Raw genomic sequence first — 22,273 nt, forward strand, 5'->3', positions numbered from 1 at the left:
AATGTGCAGGAATAATTCAGCGGGTCAGGCAGCATCTCTGGACAACATGGATAGGTGACGTTTCGGGTTGGGACTCTTCTTCAGACTGATTGCGTTTGGGGAAAGGGGGAGGAAGCTAGAGAGCTTTTTCCTCACCACAATCAGTTTGAAGAAGAGACCCAGCCCGAACCATACCCTACCCATGTTCTCCAGAGATACTGCAGTTCCTGTTTATTCCTCTTAAGAATAGCAGGAGTTGTCCACTCAGCCCTTATGTCTACTCTACCTACTCTGCCTTTCAAAGTTATAGATGATCGTAGAGTTCCCTGCCACTTTCCTGCTTTTTGCCACTAACCCTTACCCTCTCCATCCTTTGGAACCTTAATATTGAAAGTATATGGTTCTTTCTTAAAAATAATCAGCAACTGAGTCTTTGCAATCCTCTTGTGAATTGAATTCCAAAGATTCTGGACAATCTAGCCAGAGGAAATAAGAACTCCACATATAATTTTAGGCAACATCTGTGGAGGAAATTACAAACTGATCTTTATTTCCTTGGACTCGTTCATTGCCAGAGTGAGGCCACATGCAAACTGAAGGAACAGCACCTATTGGGCAGCTTATGACCCAACAGTGCAAACATCAAATTCTCCAATTTCAAGGAACATCTCCCTACTGCTTCTCTCTTTCCTGTGCTCCCCCTTCACCCCAGCACACGCTGATTACGCCCACAATCTCCCACCTAAACCTGCTCCTTTGGCCTCCTTTGCACACCCATCTTCCATCCCAGAGACGCGTTTCATTTTTATCCTTTTTTTTCTCTACCTCTCATCCCCTTTTCCTTATATCCCTCCTTCTGGCTTTACATTTTTTTCTCCTTATTTGACAATCTTTGTCTCTTTTTCGATACAATATGATATGATAGAACTTTATTTATCCCGGGAGGAAAATTGGTCTAATTTTCACTCAATTTTTTTACTTCTGACTTTTGTCACAAACTCCACCCATTTCAGCCAATAAAACTCTGAAGAAGCGTCACCTATTCCTTCTCTCCAGGGATACTGCCCATCCTGCTGAGTTACTCCAGCTTTTTGTGTCTATCTTCAGTTTAGACCAGCATCTGCAGCTCCTTCATATACTCCTCATCTGTATCCATTTGTCACTTGCCAGGCTTTGAGTCCCCACCTCTCTTTTCTAGCTTTCTCCCCCCTACTACAATCAGTCTGAAGGTGGGTCCACATCACAAATGTTATCTGTCTATTCCCTCCACAGATGTTTCCTGACCCACTGAGTTCCTGCAGCAAAATCTCGTGTTTCGCTCAAGAATCCAACATCTGCAGTTCCTTGTGTCTCCGCTTAGTTCAGCTCCTTGGGAATTTTCTTGCCCAATTCCCAAAGAGTAGGTCAAATCGTGTCCCCCTCCCTTGTAGGGCCCTCTACATATTGCCTGAGGAAACATTCCTGAACACACTTGCTAAATTCCACCCCATCTAAGCTCTTGGCACTATGGTCGTCCCAGTCTATATTGGGAAAGTTAAAATCTGCAATGACAACCCTATTAGTCCTGTAGCTGTCTGCAATCTCTTGAAACATTTGTTCCTCTAATTCCCATTCACTATTTGGGGGCCTATCATACAATCTCAAGAAGGTGATCATCTAGGCAGGGAAAGAGGCCTTTCAGCCCACCAAGTCTACACCGCCCATCAAGTGTCCATTAATACTCATCCCATATTCATCTTATTCCAGTATGTTACTACATTAGTATACCTTCTGGCTACTATCCTTTTGCAACATGTTAATGTGTTGAATATGAGGATAAAATTAATCTGCAGTGCTCATTGTGACAGGACAGGCAATGGAGACAAGTGAGTTTGAGGATTGAAGGATAATTGAATGATAAAATAAATGGCTAAGAATGAAAAATATAAATATACAAAGGCATGTTCACAAGTTATAGGAGTAGAATTAGGCTATTCGGCCCATCGAGTCTACTCCGCCATTCAATCATGGCTGATCTATGCCTCCTCATCCCATTTGCCTGCCTTCTCCCCATAACCCCTGATACCCATTCTAATCAAGAATTTGTCTATCTCTGCCTTAAAAATATCCACTGACTTGGCCTCCACAGCTCTCTGTGGCAATGAGTTCCACAGATTGAGCAGATTGAGAAAGTTTTAAAAACCAGGACAGGATAATATAAATGTCCATAAACTAAAAGGATCAAGATAAAAAAACTGGCAAGAATATATAAAGAGACAGTCAGAGCTCCGTACAAGTATAATGTGGAAGCAGTTGCTAAGGAATGCATTGGTCACCCAGACGAGACAGAAAAACTGATTATAGAAAATAAGCAATGGGCAGATATTTTGAACACATATTTTGTATCCTGTTGAGACAAGATGGCACTAAAAGCATCCCAATAAAAGTAAAGAAAATATAGGGACAGAGAGGAAAGAGGAACTTTGTCACACCAATGAAAGATAAACTAAGCAAAACTAGTTGGACTGCAGGTTGACAAGACTGCTAGATCATAGGGCGGCCTGGTGGTGCAGCGGAAGAGTTGCTGCCTTACAGTGAATGCACGCCGGAGACCTGGGTTCGATCCCGACTATGGGTGCTGTCTGAACGGAGTTTGTACGTTCTCCCTGTGACCTGCATGGGTTTTTTCCGAGATCTTTGGTTTCCTCCCGCACTCCAAAAGGTTTGTAGGTTAATTGACATGGCATAAATGTAAATTGTCCCTAGTCGGTGTAGGATAGTGTTGATTCACGATAGCGGGGATCGCTGGTCGGTGTGGACCTGGTGGGCCAAAGGCCCTGTTTCCGCGCTGTATCTCTAAACTAAATATTAAATACATCATATGTTCTTAAAAGAATGGCTGCCTAGGATAATGGATGCATTGGTTGCGAAGTCCACTATGTTTTGGATAAGTCCACCATATTGGAACACCGCAATTTCAAGAGGAGGGATTCAGAAAGCTGGAAACTGTATGTCAGGTGGTTTAACATTTGTCACTGGAAAAAGGCTGGAATCCACTCTGATGGTAGTCGAAGCTGGTCATTAACAAAAACATAGTAGAAAGAAACAGAGTGAACATGGTTGTATACAAAGAAAAGTATGATACTTTCCTGATGTTCTTTAAGGAAGTAAAAAGAGTGCCGGTAGATATACATGTATAAAAAGGGACTGCAGATGCTGTTTCAGAACAAAGATAAGACACAAAGTCTGTCTGAAGCAGTCTGAAGAAGGGTTCTAACCCAAAGAGTTACCCATCCTTTTTCTCCTTTTTCTCCTGAGATGCTGTCTGATCCACTGAGTTACTCCAGTATTGTGTGCAATACAGTACACAAGATCTATGTAGCGCAATGCAGTTGAAAAAAAGACTGGATTCCTTCAGAATCTCTGAAATGTGTGGAGAAGAATAACAGAACACGGATTTATTCTTCAACTCCCCCTCCCATTCCCAATCTGACCTTTATGTCCTGGGCCTCCTACATTGTCACAGTGAGGTCCAGCGCAAATTGGAGGAACAGCGCCTCATATTTCGCTTGGGTAGCTCACACCCCAGCGGTATAAACATTGACTTCTCAAACTTCAAGTAGCCCTTGCTTTCCCTCTCTCTCCATCCCCCTTCCCATTCCTAGTTCTCCCACTAGTCCGACTGTCTCCGGCTACATTCTACCTCTGTCCCGCCCACTCCCCTGTCATTAGTCTGAAGGGTCTCGACCCGAAACGTTGCCCAGTCCTTCTCTCCAGAGATGCTACCTGACCCGCTGAGTTACACCAGCATTTTGTGTCTACCTTCGATTTAAACCAGCATCTGCAGTTCTTTTCTACACACATTTATTATTAAACTGTTACCTCAGCCAGCTTTGAATGAAGATTGCCAGTGACATGCAACTTCTGAGAAGAAGCTTATTTACAGATTTCCTCATCGCAGTGGCCTTCAACACAGTTTGGCTGGCAGCAGCAGTGCTAGCCTTAATACCTGCAGCAGTTACTATTGCACTGATTTTTGTATTTATTATTGTATTCATAATTACTGTGTTTGTACTGTGTAAGCTTCATGTAAACATAAATAGGGTACACAGTCAGAACCTTTTCCCTGGGGTGGAAATGCCAAAAATTACAGGGCATAGCTTTAAAGCCCTGTCCCACGGTACGAGTTAATTCCAAGAGCTCTCCCGAGTTTGCCCTGATTCGATCTCGGAGATTTACGGTAATGACCAGTCGTCGGTACTCGGGGCTCTCGTGGACATTTTGTAACAAGTGCTTACCTGTCGTTAGCGAGTCTTCCCGAGTACCTGTTGTTAGCGTTACGAGCCGCGAAGAGACGTCCCCGAGCTCCGACGTACCCGCTACGTTCATTCTCCGTGCTTACCAGGAGTTTGATTTTTTTTAAACTTGGGAGAGTTCTTGGAATGAACTCGTACCATGGGACAGGGCTATTAAGGTGAGAGGCAAAGTTTAAGGGAGATGTGCAGAGCAAGTTATTTATTACACAGTGGTGGGTACCAGGAATGTATTGCCAGGGGTGATGTTTTTAGTTCGGCACAGGGGTCTTATTTTTTTTAAACAGTACCTCCTAGTTCCAGACATTCCATTCAGAGGAAACATGCTCTCTACATTCACCACGTCATGAATCCTTGTAGAAAAATGGAACAAAATCCCCCTTTTAAAATAACTGATTTGTTTAATAATTCAATAGGAAAATCACTGCCAATTTCTAAATCATCCCTGTTTAGAAAAGAGACTTAAGAATGAGCAGCCTGGCCCTGGACTTGATTAAGCATTGTAATCCTTCCTGTTTAAAGAACATCAGCACATAATCAAAGGTTCACACAATGTGGAAGGAGGCCATTCAGCCCATCGTATCCATGCCAGGCTTCAGAGAAGAAGAGAAAACATGGCTCTTTTAAAATCTTTCATCAATGCCCTTGGGTATTTTGGATCAGTCAGACCAATGAATCACTTCTAGTTCCGAGCTGATTACACTCATCACACTTTGGCACTCGGTAAATTTATTTTCTGTTTTCCTCGGCAGTTTACAGTTTACAAATAAACACAGTATTTCCGATCAAGAGAGATAAATGCACTGTGTTCAAGAAGGAACTGCAGATGCTGGAAGATCGAAGGTACACAAAATTGCTGGAGAAACTCAGCGGGTGCAGCAGCATCTATGGAGCGAAGGAAATAGGCGACGTTTCGGGCCGAAACCCTTCTTCAGACTGATGGGGGGTGGGGGGGAGAAGGAAGGAAAAAGGGGAGGAGGAGGAGCCCGATGGCGGGCGGATGGGAGGGTGGGAGGAGACAGCTAGAGGGTTAAAGAAGGGGAGGAGACAGCAAGGGCTAGCAAAATTGGGAGAATTCAATGTTAATGCCATCCGGATGCAAGGTCCTCAGGCGGAATATGAGGTGCTGTTCCTCCAATTTCCGCTGTTGCTCACTCTGGCAATGGAGGAGACCCAGGACAGAGAGGTCGGATTGGGAATGGGAGGGGGAGTTGAAGTGCTGAGCCACCGGGAGGTCAGGTTGGTTATTGCGGACTGAGCGGAGGTGTTCGGCGAAACGATCGCCCAACCTCCGCTTAGTGTCCCCGATGTAAATCAGCTGACATCTAGAGCAGCGGATGCAGTAGATGAGGTTGGAGGAGATACAGGTGAACCTTTGTCGCACCTGGAACGACTGCTTGGGTCCTTGAATGGAGTCGAGGGGGGAGGTGAAGGGACAGGTGTTGCATTTCTTGCGGTTGCAACGGAAAGTGCCCGGGGAGGGGGTGGTACGGGAGGGAAGGGAAGAATTGACAAGGGAGTTGCGGAGGGAGCGGTCTTTGCGGAAGGCAGACATATGGGGAGATGGGAAGATGTGGCGAGTGGTGGGGTCACGTTGGAGGTGGCGGAAATGGCGGAGGATTATGTGTTGTATTTGCCGGCTGGTGGGGTGAAAGGTGAGGACCAGAGGGACTCTGCCCTTGTTGCGAGTGCGGGGATGGGGAGAGAGAGCAGTGTTACGGGGTATGGATGAGACCCTGGTGTGAGCTTCATCTATGGTGGCGGAGGGGAATCCCCATTCCCTGAAGAACGAGGACATTTCCGATGCCCTGGTATGGAATGTCTCATCCTGGGAACAGTTGCGGCGTAGGCGGAGGAATTGGGAGTAGGGGATGGAGTCTTTACAGGGGGCAGGGTGGGAAGACGTGTAGTCCAGATAGCCATGTGAGTCAGTGGGTTTGTAATGTATGTCGGTCAGGAGTCTGTCCCCTGCGATGGAGATGGTGAGGTCAAGGAATGGTAGGAAAGTGTCGGAAATGGTCCAGGTGTATTGGAGTGCCGGATGGAAGTTGGTGGTGAAGTGGATGAAGTCAGTCAGTTGTGTGTAGGTGCAGGAGGTGGCCCCAAAGCAGTCGTCAATGTAACGGAGATAGAGGTCGGGGATGGGGCCCTGGTACGTATTGAACAAGGATTGTTCAACGTACCCGACAAAGAGGCAGGCGTAGTTCAATACTGACCGACATACATTACAAACCCACTGACTCACATGGCTATCTGGACACATAATCCTCCGCCATTTCCGCCACCTCCAACGTGACCCCACCACTCGCCACAACTTCCCATCTCCCCCCATGTCTGCCTTCCGCAAAGACCGCTCCCTCCGCAACTCCCTCGTCAATTCTTCCCTTCCCTCCCGCACCACCCCCTCCCCGGGCACTTTCCGTTGCAACCGCAAGAAATGCAACACCTGTCCCTTCACCTCCCCCCTCGACTCCATTCAAGGACCCAAGCAGTCGTTCCAGGTGCGACAAAGGTTCACCTGTATCTCCTCCAACCTCATCTACTGCATCCACTGCTCTAGATGTCAGCTGATTTACATCGGGGACACTAAGCGGAGGTTGGGCGATCGTTTCGCCGAACACCTCCGCTCAGTCCGCAATAACCAACCTGACCTCCCGGTGGCTCAGCACTTCAACTCCCCCTCCCATTCCCAATCCGACCTCTCTGTCCTGGGTCTCCTCCATTGCCAGAGTGAGCAACAGCGGAAATTGGAGGAACAGCACCTCATATTCCGCCTGGGGACCTTGCGTCCGGATGGCATTAACATTGAATTCTCCCAATTTTGCTAGCCCTTGCTGTCTCCTCCCCTTCCTTAACCCTCTAGCTGTCTCCTCCCACCCTCCCATCCGCCCGCCCTCGGGCTCCTCCTCCTCCCCTTTTTCCTTCCTTCTCCCCCCCCCACCCCCCCATCAGTCTGAAGAAGGGTTTCGGCCCGAAACTTCGCCTATTTCCTTCGCTCCATAGATGCTGCTGCACCCGCTGAGTTTCTCCAGCAATTTTGTGTACCTGAGATAAATGCACTGACCTGATGCCCGTGTGCTGCATTGATATTTTGGATAGATTAAAAAGAGCTTACTTTCTCCAGACTGTGATAAATCCAATGAATCACTTGCCCTTTGTCAGTCTCCAAGTCAGACACTCACTGCTTTTCATTGCCAAATAAAAACAAACCTTATTAAATGGGAAATGAAATTTAATTCACAGTATTGAATTGATATGATGACTCCCATCATCAAATATAAATATTTTGTTTAAAAATTAGATATTAAAATTGATGGGTGACTGTGATATAGAAGGTAGCTAGCTGCTGCCTCAAAACTCCAGTGAACTGGGTTCTTGTCTAACCTTGGTCAATGTGGTTTGTTCTTTCTCCCTGCGACTCTATACCCCCTCCTCCCTCCTGCACCATTCCACCGCCCCCTCAATCCCAAATGCTCTGATTTCTCTGCATCCCAAAGATGTATTGTTTGGTGGATTGACTGGCTACTTGTAATGACCTCGAGTGTGGGAGGTAGGAGACTGGGTGTAGTTGACAGGCATGAGAGAGCAAACAGGATACAAGCAATACTTCACAAGCTGGCAGAATTTGAAAGTATATAAGATTGCCCTGCATTCAGTATGTGTCAAACTGCTCGAAGCAAGTTGGTCCCTGCTCCTTCTTAGGAAAATGTGATTCCCAAAGTGTGCAAAACAAGGTCCTACAAATGGGCAAAACACAAAGTGCTGGAGGAACTCAGAGGACCAGCCAGGCCTGTCTATCCCCACCACAGCTGGCGACTGACTCGCTGAGTTCCTCCAGCACTTTGTGTCCTTTTCAAGATTCCAGCATCTGCAGTTCCTCGCTTCTCTTCCGTCTTACAAAATGGGAATGAGGTGGGGGACAATGAATCTCCTTTGGTGGTGTTCATCGACAAGACCAAGTTATGAAATGGGAAAACATTGACTGCTGAAGCTTACTGAATGAAAGTAACTCTTCAATCCCATAGCCTGCGTACAATGAGAAATGGAATCACTGTAAAATGAATTGGTATATTCAGTGCGCAAGAGGAAATCCAAAGCCCAACACCCACACCCTTCAGCAATGTAGCAGCGAGATTAATATTTAACATCGTGTCAGAACCTTACTTCAATTCACAGGAGGAGGCACACCACCGACAGCGCTTCTTAATGTGGAAATAGTACATTGCAATAAGACAACTGTTTTTTAAGTCAAATTATTTTTGAGCTGTGACATATGTGGGAGTTCAGTCTTTTTCTTTTCTACTTCTCTATTATGGTAAACGTATCAATAACCATGGAGATACTTACTCCGTGGAGAGTGTTTATTATGAAAAACGAGAGAAGTATGAACTGAAACAAGACTATATAATCCACGGGGTATGTGTCTGCAGATAATATTTCCTGTTAAAGATGACACATGGGAGATCTGATGGTTTGAAATTATAAATATCATAAGTAAAACACTACATTTTTTTCAAAGTAGGAACTGCCAGCTTTACAACTATCGTGGGACTTGTAACGTAACTTCAGAAATAATATCCCAAGTGAGAAAGGCTGCTTACTGTTTTTCATTTGTACTAGGGAGAGTTGAAATACCCACAATGACAACTTGTGTGTCAATGGCTTGGAGCAATCTAATACCACAGTACTTGATCTGATTGATTCCTCATTAGTTTTCATGTTGGCTTTGAACTTCTTTGAACTATGAAAAAGGCTGCAACGATACATTAAAAATACAATTTGACTTAACTGTTCTTTAATCATGAATAATATCGACTCATTCTCCTATGTGTTGGCTTGGATCACTAGGACGTGAGAGATGCATCTGAAATGGAGGGCTTGTTTATGGTCTCCTTGTTAGATTGCTATTAGACCAAGAGCTAATTAAGGGAAATTCTTGACAGACGTTTTGGCTCAAAGTTCTCCAAGGTAATTGTAAGGACCTTTAACTGAAATTGTTTTTTCTCACCAGTTCTTCAAAAAGCTCCACATCAATATTGAAATATTCTATTCAGAGGGCTCTTTGTTGCCAGATGTCATGGTCCCTCAAGAATCTGTGGTTGTGCTGCAATTAAATGCCTCCATGTATAAACTACTGAAGACGATGGGAAAGGAAGCCTGCTATCCAAGTTTGGAGGTGGCATAAACCATTGTTGGAAGTTCAGCAATGAAGAATTCTCCATGCATGGAGAAAAACCTGTCACATTGATTGTAGATTGGTAAGAAGAGAGATAATGCAACATTAGAGTTGCTGCCCTATAGCCCTGTCCCACGGTACGAGTTCATTCCAAGAGCTCTCCCGAGTTTGCCCTGATTCCAACTCGGAGATTTACGGTAATGGCCACTCGTCGGTACTCGGGGCTCTCGTGGACATTTTTCAACATGTTGAAAAATCTTCACGAGTCTTCCTGTGCTTACCTGCCGTTAGTGAGTCTTCCCGAGTACCTGCTGTTAGCGTTACGAGCCGCAAAGTGACGTCCCCGAGCTCCGACGTACCCGCTACGTTCATTCTCCGTGCTTACCGCGAGTTTGATTTTTTTTTAACTAGGGAGAGCTCTTGGAATGAACTCATACCGTGAGACAGGGCTATTACAGTGCCAGAGACCCAGATTCAATCCAGACTTCGGGAGCTGTCTGTACAGAGTTTGTACGTTCTCCCAGTGACCTGAGTGGGTTTTCTCCGGTATCTCCCGTTTCCTTCCACACTCCAAAGACTTAGAGGTTTGTAGGTTAATTGACTTGGTGTGATTGTAAATTGTCCCTAGTGTGTGTAGGATGGTGTTAAAGTGCGGGGATCGCTGTTCGGCGTGGATTCAGTGGACCGAAGGACCTGTTGTTGCACTGTATCACTAGACCTAAAACTAGAAGCATATAGCAGAAAAAATGTGTGAGATGGAACTACAGATGCTAGTTTACACTGAAGATAGTTACAAAATGCTGGAGTAATTCAGCGAGTCAGGCAGCATCTCTGGAGAAAAGGAATAGGTGACGTTTCGAGTTGAGACCGTGCGTCAGACTAAGAGTCAGGCAGGGAACCCTTAATGCTAGTCTGATGAAGGGTCTCGACCCTATTCCCTTTCTCCAGAGATGCTGCCTGAGCCGCTGCGCTCTGATGAGTTTTGTACATCATATCATAGGAAAGACCTATTGAACTTGAAAGGGGTGCACGGCAAATATATCAGAATCCCAGGCAAAGAGATAAATTACAAGACAATATACAAACCAGGATTCTATTCACTGGAGCTGTACTACACCGAAGTAGGCCCATTGATTTGATTCATCCACGCTAACCCAGATGCCCCATCTATGCTAGTTCCTTTTGCCCATATTTGGCCTATGGATGATAACAACTGGGGATGGGGACTGGACTTTGTGCCTTCCCCCACAGTGGTATCCACTATGGGGGGATGATATTTCTGTGTGTAAGTTAACATGTTAGTCTGTGTCCAAGATGGCTGTCGGAAGGGAGAGTGGACGCTGGCGCGCTTTAGCTGCCGCTGCTCTCTCTTCACATTGTGTTTTTTGATTTTTTGATTTTGTGTCTTTGGAGCGATTTCTATCTTTAATTTGTGTATTGATGATGTCCTTATTATTTATTTTTCTCCGACTATATGTTTTTTTTCTCTTCTGTTAATTTTTGTAAGGTGTCCTTGAGACTTTGAAAGGCGCCTGAAAATAAAATTTATTATTATTATTATTATTATTAAACTCCATGTGGCATTCAATCTGGCATCTCTTGCTGTGGATCTGCACCATGGCTACCTGGCTCAGACCTCAAACACTGAAGAAGAGTTCAGTGTCAAGGCCAGTGGTTAAGGAATAATAATTAGGGTTTCTTTAGCTGGGAACTCCTCAACACCTCAAGAGAACTCAGCATTGTTTCTTGGGTGGCAGACGTGGATTGACACACGTTGATGAGGACAGCGCAATTAACTCGATTTAAATAAGATACATTCACATTAGTGTGTAGATAGACGTACACAGAGCATCAAAAATAACTTCAAAGGAAGCAAATCAATACACTCTTCATCACACTTTTGTGATGAGCATTTATGAAATGGATAAATGAAAACAGGCTGCAAAGCACTCATGAGGACGACAATCCTACTCTGGTGGATAAAGCAAAGAACCCAACCATCATAGACAAGACCCACTTTAAATACAAGGATAACCATCTTTTAAATAGAGCAGAAAAAAGGACTTTCTCAAGCTATGATTTGCAAACTAAGGTCAGGCTCCCATTTAAATGCTTATTTAATGAAAAGATCAAAACTTAAAAATCTACTCCCCTTCCCATCACTTAACAAAAAATGAAACATCATGCAAAAGACCGACTGCGAACATTCCTAAAATATGGAGAGAAATATGTTGAGAAGAACCATCCTCAGTCTTTTTTTTGGGATCATCTGTAAAGAGAGATCCATTTTCACCACCTCCACCCCTAAAATTAGCAGCGTGGAACATGAGAAAGAGTTGGAGCCGTACCTGGACAATCTCTAGCATTTCATCGCGACTGATGTACCCATTCCCGTCCAGGTCATACATGCTGAATGCCCACTTCAACTTCTGCTCCAGCTTGCCGCGCGAGGTGACACTCAGCGCAATAATGAATTCTCGAAAATCAATCGTTCCGTCGGCATTGGTGTCGAAGGTGCGGAACACGTGCTCTGCGAACTTGGACGCATCGCCGTAAGGGAAGAAATTTGCGTATATTTTCTTAAATTCTTCAACAGACAGATTTCCACTTGGACAGTCCTTCAGGAAGCCTTTGTACCACTCCTGGAGCTCGTGGTCAGTAAACTCGGTGTTCTCTCGAAGATCATGAAGGACTTCAGGACGCAGTTTACTATTTTGCTTCCCCATTTTGGCTCGGGCAGTCTCACCTGATGAAAAAGGGGAAAAGGAAACATGTTTAGCACGACAGGCTTCCATCTGTCTACTTGCACCAAGAAGGCATTTCCACTGAAAGCCTTGGCCTAGGCAGCACAGTGGCGCAGCTGGTAGAGCTACTGCCTCACAGCGCCGGAGACCCAGGTTCGATCCTGGCCCCGGGAACTGTCTGTTTGAAGTTTGTACGTTCTCCCTGTGACAATGTGGGCTTCCTCCCACATCCCACAGATGTGCAAGTTTGTAGGTTAAGTGGCCTCAATAAAATTGTCCCTGGTGAGAAGAGAGTGCATGAGGAAGTGGATTAACGTAGAATGGACTCAGAGGGCCGAATGGCCTATTTCTGTACTGTATCTCTAAATGAAACCAAAATTATGCAGGTACTTCCACAACGTATAGCATGTACTATCACAATGTTTAAGAAACATTTAAACAGGTACATGAATAGAATAGATTAAGAGGGACATGAGCCAAACGCAGGCAGGTGGGCTAGTGCAGACGGGGCATGTTGCTCGGTGTAGGCAACTTGCGCATTCAGATTTTATCTAGTTATCTCCCTCACCAGGCTGCAGTTTTATCCCTCTTGCCCTTTCTGAAGAACGGATCAACAAAGCCTGCAATGTGTACATTTGCAGAAAGTATTTCACTGTGCCGTTGCACGTGTGACAAATATAGCACCGTTGAAATACTCAGCAGGCCTGGCAGCATCGGTGCAAGGGAAACGGTTCATATCTCAGCCTGATGACCTCTCGTCAGAACCAGAAAAGCTGGAAATCGGAACATGTTTCGTGTTGTCGAGAAAGGGGAAAGTGAAGGAAATTTGAAATTCGAAACCCTGGCCTCATTTTTCCTCTTCAAAGTGTTGCGACATTATGCACTGCCAAGGCAGCCTTCAGATGGATTACCCAGCCATTTGACTGTTTGCCAGTCCCCAGTATCAGCCAGAGAAGGGGTTGGCTGGATTCCACTATGGTGATGAATAATGAAATTCTGCTGGGGAATCATATTTCTACTGCATTTATTTAGCTTTATATGTTAAAACTACAGATTGTTTGTTCTTTCCCCTCCAGCACAATGCCTGCACATGTGGTTTTAAACAGTGTTTTAATGTACAGATGATAGCTGTAATGTCCGCAGGTTGTTTCTTCTTCTTATCGCTTTAGATACAGTTCATAGGACAAACTAATTTAATAGCATGTAGTCAGATCGGCCTTCTGGGTTTATGCACACATAAATGATTTGGATGAAACCAATGGACTTGCTCCTTCTATGATTAATTCATGGTTTAACAATTCATTACTGGAGCAGAAGTGGATTAATTAGTTTTTCGGTCTTTATCCATAGTGATTAGAAGGAAGATTTGACTTGTATTTCTACAGTGCATGTGATTACTTTGCATCTTGTTGATAGCAATACCCTGCGTATATTCTAACAATTACACAGATTTATCAAGGGGATTAGTCTGGGCTCTATGCCTGCATGTCAGGGAAAATGTAGATGGATGTGAAGATTAAATGTGAATTGAATAATCCTTCAGCCACAAAATGTTTTAGATACAACTGAGGTTTACTTTTCGAAATCAACCTTCCTTTTACATTCATGCAGAACTACAACACGTACAAAGAATCGAAAATCTATAAACAATTTCAGAAACAATTTGTGAAGTTACACCGAAGATAGTCACAAAGCGCTAAAGTAACTCAACGGGTCTGGCAGCGTCTCTGGAGGAAAGGAATAGGTGACACTTTGGGTCAGGACCCTTCTTCCATCTTCGGTGTAAGGCAGCATCTGCAGTTCCTTCCTACTTACTAGGTCACACCTAAGTTCAAAAACTTTGCCATGTTGGAGTATTTAATATTCATCCCAAATTTCAAACATTATTGCAACAAATTCTAATGTAGTTACGCATTGTTTCTTGGCATCATCAGCCCATAATTTTATTTCTTATGAAATATAAATTGAGTCAAATCCCAGTTCAATATACAAGTCATTAATATAGTGAAATGTATCCTTTCCAACAGTGAACCAGTCACCTCGAACTTTTTACATTAACATCTCATTTCAGAATCCAGGATTTGTGTACGATTAACAAAACATTAAGCAACATAATTTGGCAAATCTATCTTTGCATGAAGTAAAGCAGTTTATCCTTTCTGCAGGATTATCGTTCATGGTAAACAGCGCAAAGCTGAGGTTTATGTTACAGTCGTATAGATAGACATATGATATTTTTAGCAGATGGTGACTTGTACATTGTATTTTATGATTAGATTAAATTGCACAAAAACTATGGGGCAAATATTATGGTCTGAGGCAGAGTGCAGGAAAGATTTTCTGGAATTGTTCCAGTGATGAGATATTTACGATAGATGGCTCATATTGAGAATCTGAGATGTTCCTTCTATAACATAGAAGGTGATGTTATATTAAAGATAGACAAAAAATGCTGGAGTAACTCAGCAGGTCAGGCAGCATCTCTGGAGTAAAGGAATAGGTGACATTTCATATTGGTGCATTTGACCATGACAGGCCTGGATGGTTTAAATAGAGGGAAGCTGTTCAATTTATTCACGGACCTGTGGATCCCAATATACTGTAACATTTGGATCAATGGAGGTGAAACGGATGCAAGGAAACATTAATTATATAGAGCACTTGTGATTTGGAACTGCCTCCAATTCAGTTTTGGCGACGTCGATGGGGCCTCTGCGGCGGCGAAGCCTCGCGGGTCGACCCACGGTCGGCGGTCAATGAGAGCATGGGGGAACTGCCGTGAGGGAGGGGGATAAGGGGAGAGGGGAAGAACAATGGAAGGACTCGACATGGGATAGTGGGGGTGGGAGAATATAGGAGGAACCGGCATACTTTGTACTAAGCGCCGTAGGTGGCTGTTCGCTTATTTGCATACCTTGGGTACGCAAGCAAAGAATTTCACTGTGCCTTGTCACATGTGACAATAAAGTATTCCATTCCAGTTTCCACCACCCCCGGTATCTGCAAAAGTGCGTTAGATTAACCTTAGGGAGAAAATTATTTTCAGGGCTGCGTGGAATGTAACTGACAGGACGGCTCCATTGGGGACTTCCAGGGACTTTGCTTGTTCCCATGCCACAACAGTCTGGTGATTCTGTGCTGACAAATATCCAAATATCCATTATCTATGCCTCTTCAACCGAAGCAAAGGTTTTTGGCTGCGGCACAGATGAGATTATGAGACTCCCCAACGCAAACATATCGTGACTGCTGTTTAAATAGTACAGTTGCTGCCAATGACTCAAGGAAACTTTAGCAGAACTAAACAGAAGAATTATTGTATCATTTATTTTATTTTAGTTTAGAGATGCAGGGTGGGAACAGGCCCTTTGGCCCACCGAGCCCGCGCCGACCAGCGATCCCCGCAAACTAACACTATCCTACACACACTAGGGTCAATTTATAATTTTAACAAAATTAATTAACCTACAAAGACTGTGTGTCTTTGGAGTGTGAGAGGAAATCGGAGCACCCAGAGAAAACCCACGCAGGTCACGGGGAGGAGGCACAAACTCTGTACAGACAACACGGGTAGTAAGGATCGAACCCGGGTCTCTGGCGCTGTAAGGCAACAACTCTACTGCTGCGCCACTGTGCCCCCTTTGTCTGAGCAACACAAAGATACACTATAAACTTCAAATGTCCCAACCAGGTATCACAACCTGAATACCCTGCGGTAATAATCGTTTAAAAAATACTGCTATCACAGTTTTAAAATCTTTTTTTACTGATTAAGTGATTATTTTGTTTTTGAGATTTAAAATCCGCCAGGATCTTATGATCGTAGAATTAACAAATCCATTTTTCATAAAACAAAAAATACGAAAGACTTAAAAGCGATAGGAAACCTGAACGGAAACCTCTGGAGACTTTGCGCCCCAACCAAGGTTTCCGTGCAGTTCCCGGAGGTTCCCGGATGTTTTTGTCAGTCTCCCTAATGATCGAAAGTGGTTTCCGCTTCTTCTATGTTCCGCCGATTATTTCAAAAAATTCAAAATCGGCCGCAACTAAAAATAGCTTGCCGTTTTTAAAATTGGTAATTTTTTAGTCGAAGCCGGTTGCGATGCTAGTTGAAGGTGACCATTAGGGAGACTGACAAAAACCTCCGGGAACCGCACGGAAACTTTGGGTGGGGTGCAAAGTCTCCAGAGGTTTCTGTTCAGGTTTCCTAAGTGGGACAGGGGCATTACTCCAGCACTTTGTGTCTATCGCTTTTAAGTCTTTCGTATTTTTTGTTTTATGAAAAATGGATTTGTTAATTCTACGATCATAAGATCGTGGCGGATTTTAAATCTCAGGGGCATAACTCAGCGGGTCAGGCAACATCCCTGGAGAACATGGATAGGTTTCGGGTCAGCACCCTTCTTCAGACTGCAGACCCGAAACGTCACCTATGAATGTTCTCTGGGGATGTTGCCTAACCTGTTGTGTTACTCCCTCCAACATTTTGCATATACACTGTATCTATGGTATAAACCAGCATCTGCTGTTCCTTGTTATCACAACCTAAAATAGATGACATGCACACATTATAGAAAAGGAATTCCTTGAAATAAAGTTTATTTTTCATGAGGGCTGCAGCATTATCGTGAGTTCAGTATGTTCATTGTATTCAGCCAACAGAGGACAGGAACCAGTGAAAATAGACGTGTGGTAAAAAAATGATACCTCCAACTGCCTTAAATAAACTAATACAATATGCAAAAGTAGTAATTATGCCAAATGTGCAATGGAACACAGGCTTACATTGTTCAATAGCAATTAACATTCCAAATATATTCTAACAGCTGAAGGAAAAAAAATAATTGCACAAAGGTTTGAGAAATTATTTAGTACAATTATCAATAGTTTACAACCTCATGCAATTTTTTTTAAATGAAATCAATTAAAAAGAGATGTCAATCCACAATAGCACAAAGAAAAGTTCAATAAAATCGTTGTCTTCTTCTTTGGGAATTAATGCTTTAAGATTTCAACGCACAGCAAATCATCTACAAAAATATGCTCAATATATTTTTGTTTAATTGTCATTGTGGGAATAGGAAAACAGGCAGTAGGCATAATGGAAAAGTAAACCAAAATGGCATAAACAGAAAGGTCCGTTCAGAAAGGAGCACGATTTGTGTGACACAGTGGCATAGATAATTGAGCCACTGCCTCACAGAGCCAGAGATCCCAGTTAATTAACTATACCTTAGGTGCTGTTTATGTGGAGTATGTACATTCTACCTTTAACGGTGTGGGCTTCCTACTGGTGTTCCAGTTTCCTCCCACCTCCCAAAGACGTGCGGGTCAGTAGATTAATTGGCCACTGCAAATTCACAGGAGGATTAGATCATAAGACATAGGAGAAAATTGGATCATTCGGCTCATCGATTCTGCACTGCTATTCGATCATGGCTGAAATTGTCCCGAGTGTGTACACATGTGATGGCATCTTGGGGGCGGATAAAATATAGAGAGAATTAGATGAATGTAGGAATAGTGTCACTTGGTGGTTTCTGGTTGGTGTGAACTTGGTGGGCCAAGGGGCTGTGTTCATGCTGTATGACTTCATGACTCTCGAGGAGAGAAGGGAAGCTTATGTGGGTGGGTGGGTGGCAGAAATGGCTGAATGTAGAAACAGGGGACTTGTGAGTGAAACAAGACGAGGTCAGTGCAAAAGCACAAGGAGGAAGAAACTGGTGTAAGTTGGGATGTCTTCATCTTCCCAAAAGCATTTGGATTAGATTAAAAAATATATTGACCTTATGGCCATGCCAAAATATTTATAGCAGCTTTATTTGTGCTGATTTGTTCTAATGCTGATTACCCAATGGCTTCCAAAAATATTTTACTTAAAAAGAACAAGTGAACATAGTATGAATATTAAACTGTTGAATTGGGATGATGATCCATTTTGTCTCTTTAGCAGCTAAACAAATAAGGCACTTGCTGTATGGTTGATTCCGGCTTAAGGTAATTACTCTCATATATATATTGGATTGAAGCATCAGTAGATTCAATATAAACATTTAGCTGCTAATATATTATATGGTGTCCATCAAATTATCGTGTTAAAACGATACCTGGCAAAGATTTCAATTGTAGTTATCTGGACACATTTTGTCTAATTAGTGAGATCAGATCCAAAAAATAGATTTGGTGAGAAATCTAGATCAGATGTGGCCTGTCCTTATGTAGATCAAGAGTAAATTGCTTCTGAAACTAGTGTAAGCAGTGAAAAAATCGCAAATGATTCATACCCACTTCACTATCCATATTCTCGTGCTCTGCAGTTAGTCACCTTGGCTGGTCTGATAGCACGCCTAAACCTGCAACATCCACCACCAAGAAGATGGGCAGCTGGTACATGCAAACCCCACCATCTAAATGTTCCTTGCCAAATCACAGATTATCCGGACTTGGAAAAAGATTGCTGTCCCTTCATTGCTGCATGTTCTAAATTCTAGAGTTTCTTACCTATCTGTATGCATTGCGAGATAATTTTAACAAAAAGGCTTGCACCTGGTCAAGATAGACACAAAGTGCTGGGGCAACTCAACGAGTCAGATCTCTGAGAGACCTCTCAGCCTGGGAGTGAGAGATGCTGCCTGACCCAGCACTTTGTGTCTATCTTTGGTATAAATCAGCATCTGCGGCGCCTTCCTACACATTGCATGTGCTCAAGTTAGCCGCAAGCCACCAGTGTCTCAAGGGTGTGGGGGAGGGGCAACAAGTACAATTCCGGAAAATGGAGATGGGAACTCCAGAAGTTAATACTTAAACGACAGCTTCATTTCAAGTGAACTCCTTCCTGGAGAGAAAATTAACCTTTGTATATAAGTCCAACTTGATAGAAGAGATGCACAACTCATTCATCCTACCTGCAACATATGCAAACTGCCTTTATTGGAACTAAATCTTTCCACTATTGTCACCATGGTTTAAATGGGATGTAAATGTTAAGATGATACGATGAATAATGTCCAAAATGTCCGGGGTTTGGCCAGCATTCAATTTAACCCTTTAAATAGAATACTGCAGATTTGCTTATTGCCCATTAGTAGAATAATCCACATATCAGTACCCAAATTAAGAAATGATTAAAGATAAGTGGGTCATTAAAAGGTAAACTAATTTCTCAAGAGTCAGGAGTTGAGTGATTAATTGTCTTAAGTACCGATCACAGAGCAACAAAATTATTACTTGTGCTAGCATAATGAGTAAACGCAATACTCTGAGGCAACATAATAAACAACAAGAAGAAATCAATAAATTAATAAGCACAATACTACTACAAAAAATCCTGAAGTTGTTGGTGCAACTAAAGACAGTCCATTGTTCATAGATTAGTTGGTGCTTTGGTGTTCAAGCGTCTGATGGTTGCTAGGAAGAAGATATACTTGAACCTGGTGGTCATGGTTTTCAGACTCCTATACCTTGATGGGCGGAGTGAATTGAGAGTGTGGTCTAAGTGTAGTGCTCCTTTGATCATACTGGCCGCCTTTACGAGGCTACGTCTCTTATTGATCTCTTCGATTGTGGGGATCATGTACCCTAGATGGACTGGGCAGTGTCCACCATTTTTTGTAATCTCCTTAATTCCCGGGCATTCGAGCACTCACAAAGAATGGCTCCAGTGTAAAGCATACAAGCATTCAGTCTGGGCTCCTGTAGGAAAATTAATATTGGCACTAACTTTCAGGTTCGAGGGGTTCCGGTGTTATACATTTCGGAGGCGTGTACATGTGCAAAACAGTTGGAAATCTGACAAAGAACTTCTACAAGGCCAAATGTCAAGCTTCAAAAGGAAGAAAACACATTTTCTTTCAAATAAAATTAAATTTTATCACCTCATTATTGGATCCAATTAACCCTGCACAGTTACTCCGTGTTATGGCTAAATAAATGGTGCTCAACTTGCATATTAGGTTAGAAGTTTCATTAATATAAAACTACAGAATTGTCATGATTCATCTTCTTGGCAATTGATTTCTAGACCATATAGTTACTGCAGACATATCCATCGCAGCAGGTGCTTGAACCAGAATTCTTGATGAAATTCTTTAAAGCTGCTTCACAGAGAGAGAAAAAAACATGATTGCTTGGAGGCAATGGTTGGAATTGAGTGAAGGATGCCCATAACATCAGTTACAATGGGTCACAATGCTGAATTATTTTGCAGCAGTCAGACCAGGAAAAAGCCCAAAGCATTGAACAAAAGAGGTTGTAGAAGCACCTCACGCCTCTGTTGAATAGTGCTATCACTCCTCGTACTGTGTCACGAACAAATACTCCCTGGGGTTAAATCCACTCTTGCACATTGCCAAAGTGTTGTGGTTCTTTGATCATGCTGGCTGCCTTTTTGAGTGCATTTCCTATAGATCTCATCCATGGTGGACACTTCTCTAAAGAAAGGAATGGTTTCCTCACTTGCAGTAGCTTCTGTAAGCGATCCAGTGTAACCAAATGAAAATGTGTTCACGTCAAATTGAAGTCTAGCCTCGACCTTCTGTCAATTGAGAATAAAATGTCAAGGCACTCGTCCCGTACAGGAAGATGTGAGAGAGTTGGAAAACACTGCATGGTTCCTAACTGGCCATCTACACAGCTGATCACAAATCTATTTTCACGGCATCCACTTTGGCCGCTGATGATCTCCCTGGAGCTGTTCATCCCTCTCTCAAGGGTTTTGCATCGTGGTCAAAAAGGCTTTCGGCACATTGGCCTTCATCAGTCAGAGGCTATAGAAGTTGCGAGGTCATGTTGCCATTATGTAAGACGTTGGCGAGGCCACATTTTAGAGTGTTTTGTTCAGTGTTTTGGTCGCCGTGTTATACGAAAGATGTTGTCAAGCTGGAAAGGGTACAGAGAAGATTTACAAGGATGTTGCCAGGACTCCGGGGGGGGGGGGGGGGTTGAGCTATAGGGAGAGGTTGAGCAGGCTAGGACTTGATTCCTTGAAGCACATGAGGATGAGTGGCAATCTTATACAGGTGTACAAATTCATGATATGAATAGATCGGGTAGACGCACAGAGTAAGGGAATCGAGAACCAGAGGACATAGGTTTAAGGTGAGGGAGGAAAGATTTAATGAGAACCTGAAGGGTAACATTTTTTAATTCAAAGGGTGGTGGGTGTCTGGCACAAGCTGTCGGAAGAGGTAGTTGAGGCAGGTACTATCACAATGTTTAAGAAACATTTAGATGGGTACGTGGATAGGGATATGGGCCAAACGCAGGCAGGCGGGACCAGTGTAGATGGGGCATGTTTGGCAGTGTGGGGAAGTTGGGCTGAGGGGCCTGTTTCCACACTGTATGACTCCATGAGTTGTATTAAGGACGAGGCAGTCCATCCAGTTTTTGAAACCTTGCCGCATGAGTTCTGGACTATACTCCCTAAGTGGTGAAGATGATAAATCTCATGGTGATGTTAAAGGTAGTTTCTATAAACTTCCTGGTGGTGATCACTGTGGTGGTGGTCACTGTGGTGGCGGTCACTGTGGAGGAGGTGAGCTGCAGGGCATAGAGAGCTGATAAGATTAAGGATCCTAAGCAATGTGGACATGGGAGAGGGGTTGGAAAGTGGGTGAGGGTGAAAGAGATAGTTTTTTTCAACACTAGAGCATCAAAGGGTACAGGGAGAAGGCAGGAGAATGGGGTTGAGAGCAATGTATGATCAATTGGGGGAGCAGACTCCAAGGGGCCGAATGGCCTGACTCTGCTCCTTTGTCTTATGATCTTATGAAGATGCTACTACTTTTCATTCGAACTTGGAAACACATGCAAAGCTGGAATTACAAAAGGGTTCAATTTTTAATGTACTTTATTTACAAATTAAACAAAGCGGCTTCAGGTAATAAAAGACAAATCTTTGGAAAACAGAACAATTATTTGGAAAAAAAATTGTGATTTCTTGGTGCTCACAGATTAATTAGTACTTAGCTTTAAATTGAGATTTCTTCCAAACATTTATATGCATTTAAATGTCTTGTATTTTTTCAACAGCTATAGGTTGTTCTCTCTGAATTTTATTTCAAAAGCTAAGACGATGAGAATAG

General features: G+C 43.3%; 1 protein-coding gene across 4 annotated transcripts in view; it reads right to left on the bottom strand.

Annotated features, from left to right (window-relative positions):
- LOC116988463 (hippocalcin-like protein 1) overlaps positions 1-22,273 on the bottom strand; it is a 116,391-nt gene that overhangs the window by 17,727 nt on the left and 76,391 nt on the right. For all 4 annotated transcript variants that reach the window (XM_033045181.1, XM_033045184.1, XM_033045183.1 and 1 more), the window contains one exon: positions 11,796-12,193. In XM_033045181.1, the coding sequence (XP_032901072.1) occupies positions 11,796-12,193 (398 nt within the window). The remainder of the gene's footprint in view (positions 1-11,795; positions 12,194-22,273) is intronic.

The sequence above is a fragment of the Amblyraja radiata genome, chromosome 27, assembly GCF_010909765.2.
Source record: "Amblyraja radiata isolate CabotCenter1 chromosome 27, sAmbRad1.1.pri, whole genome shotgun sequence".
In the NCBI taxonomy this organism is placed as follows: Eukaryota; Metazoa; Chordata; class Chondrichthyes; order Rajiformes; family Rajidae; genus Amblyraja; species Amblyraja radiata.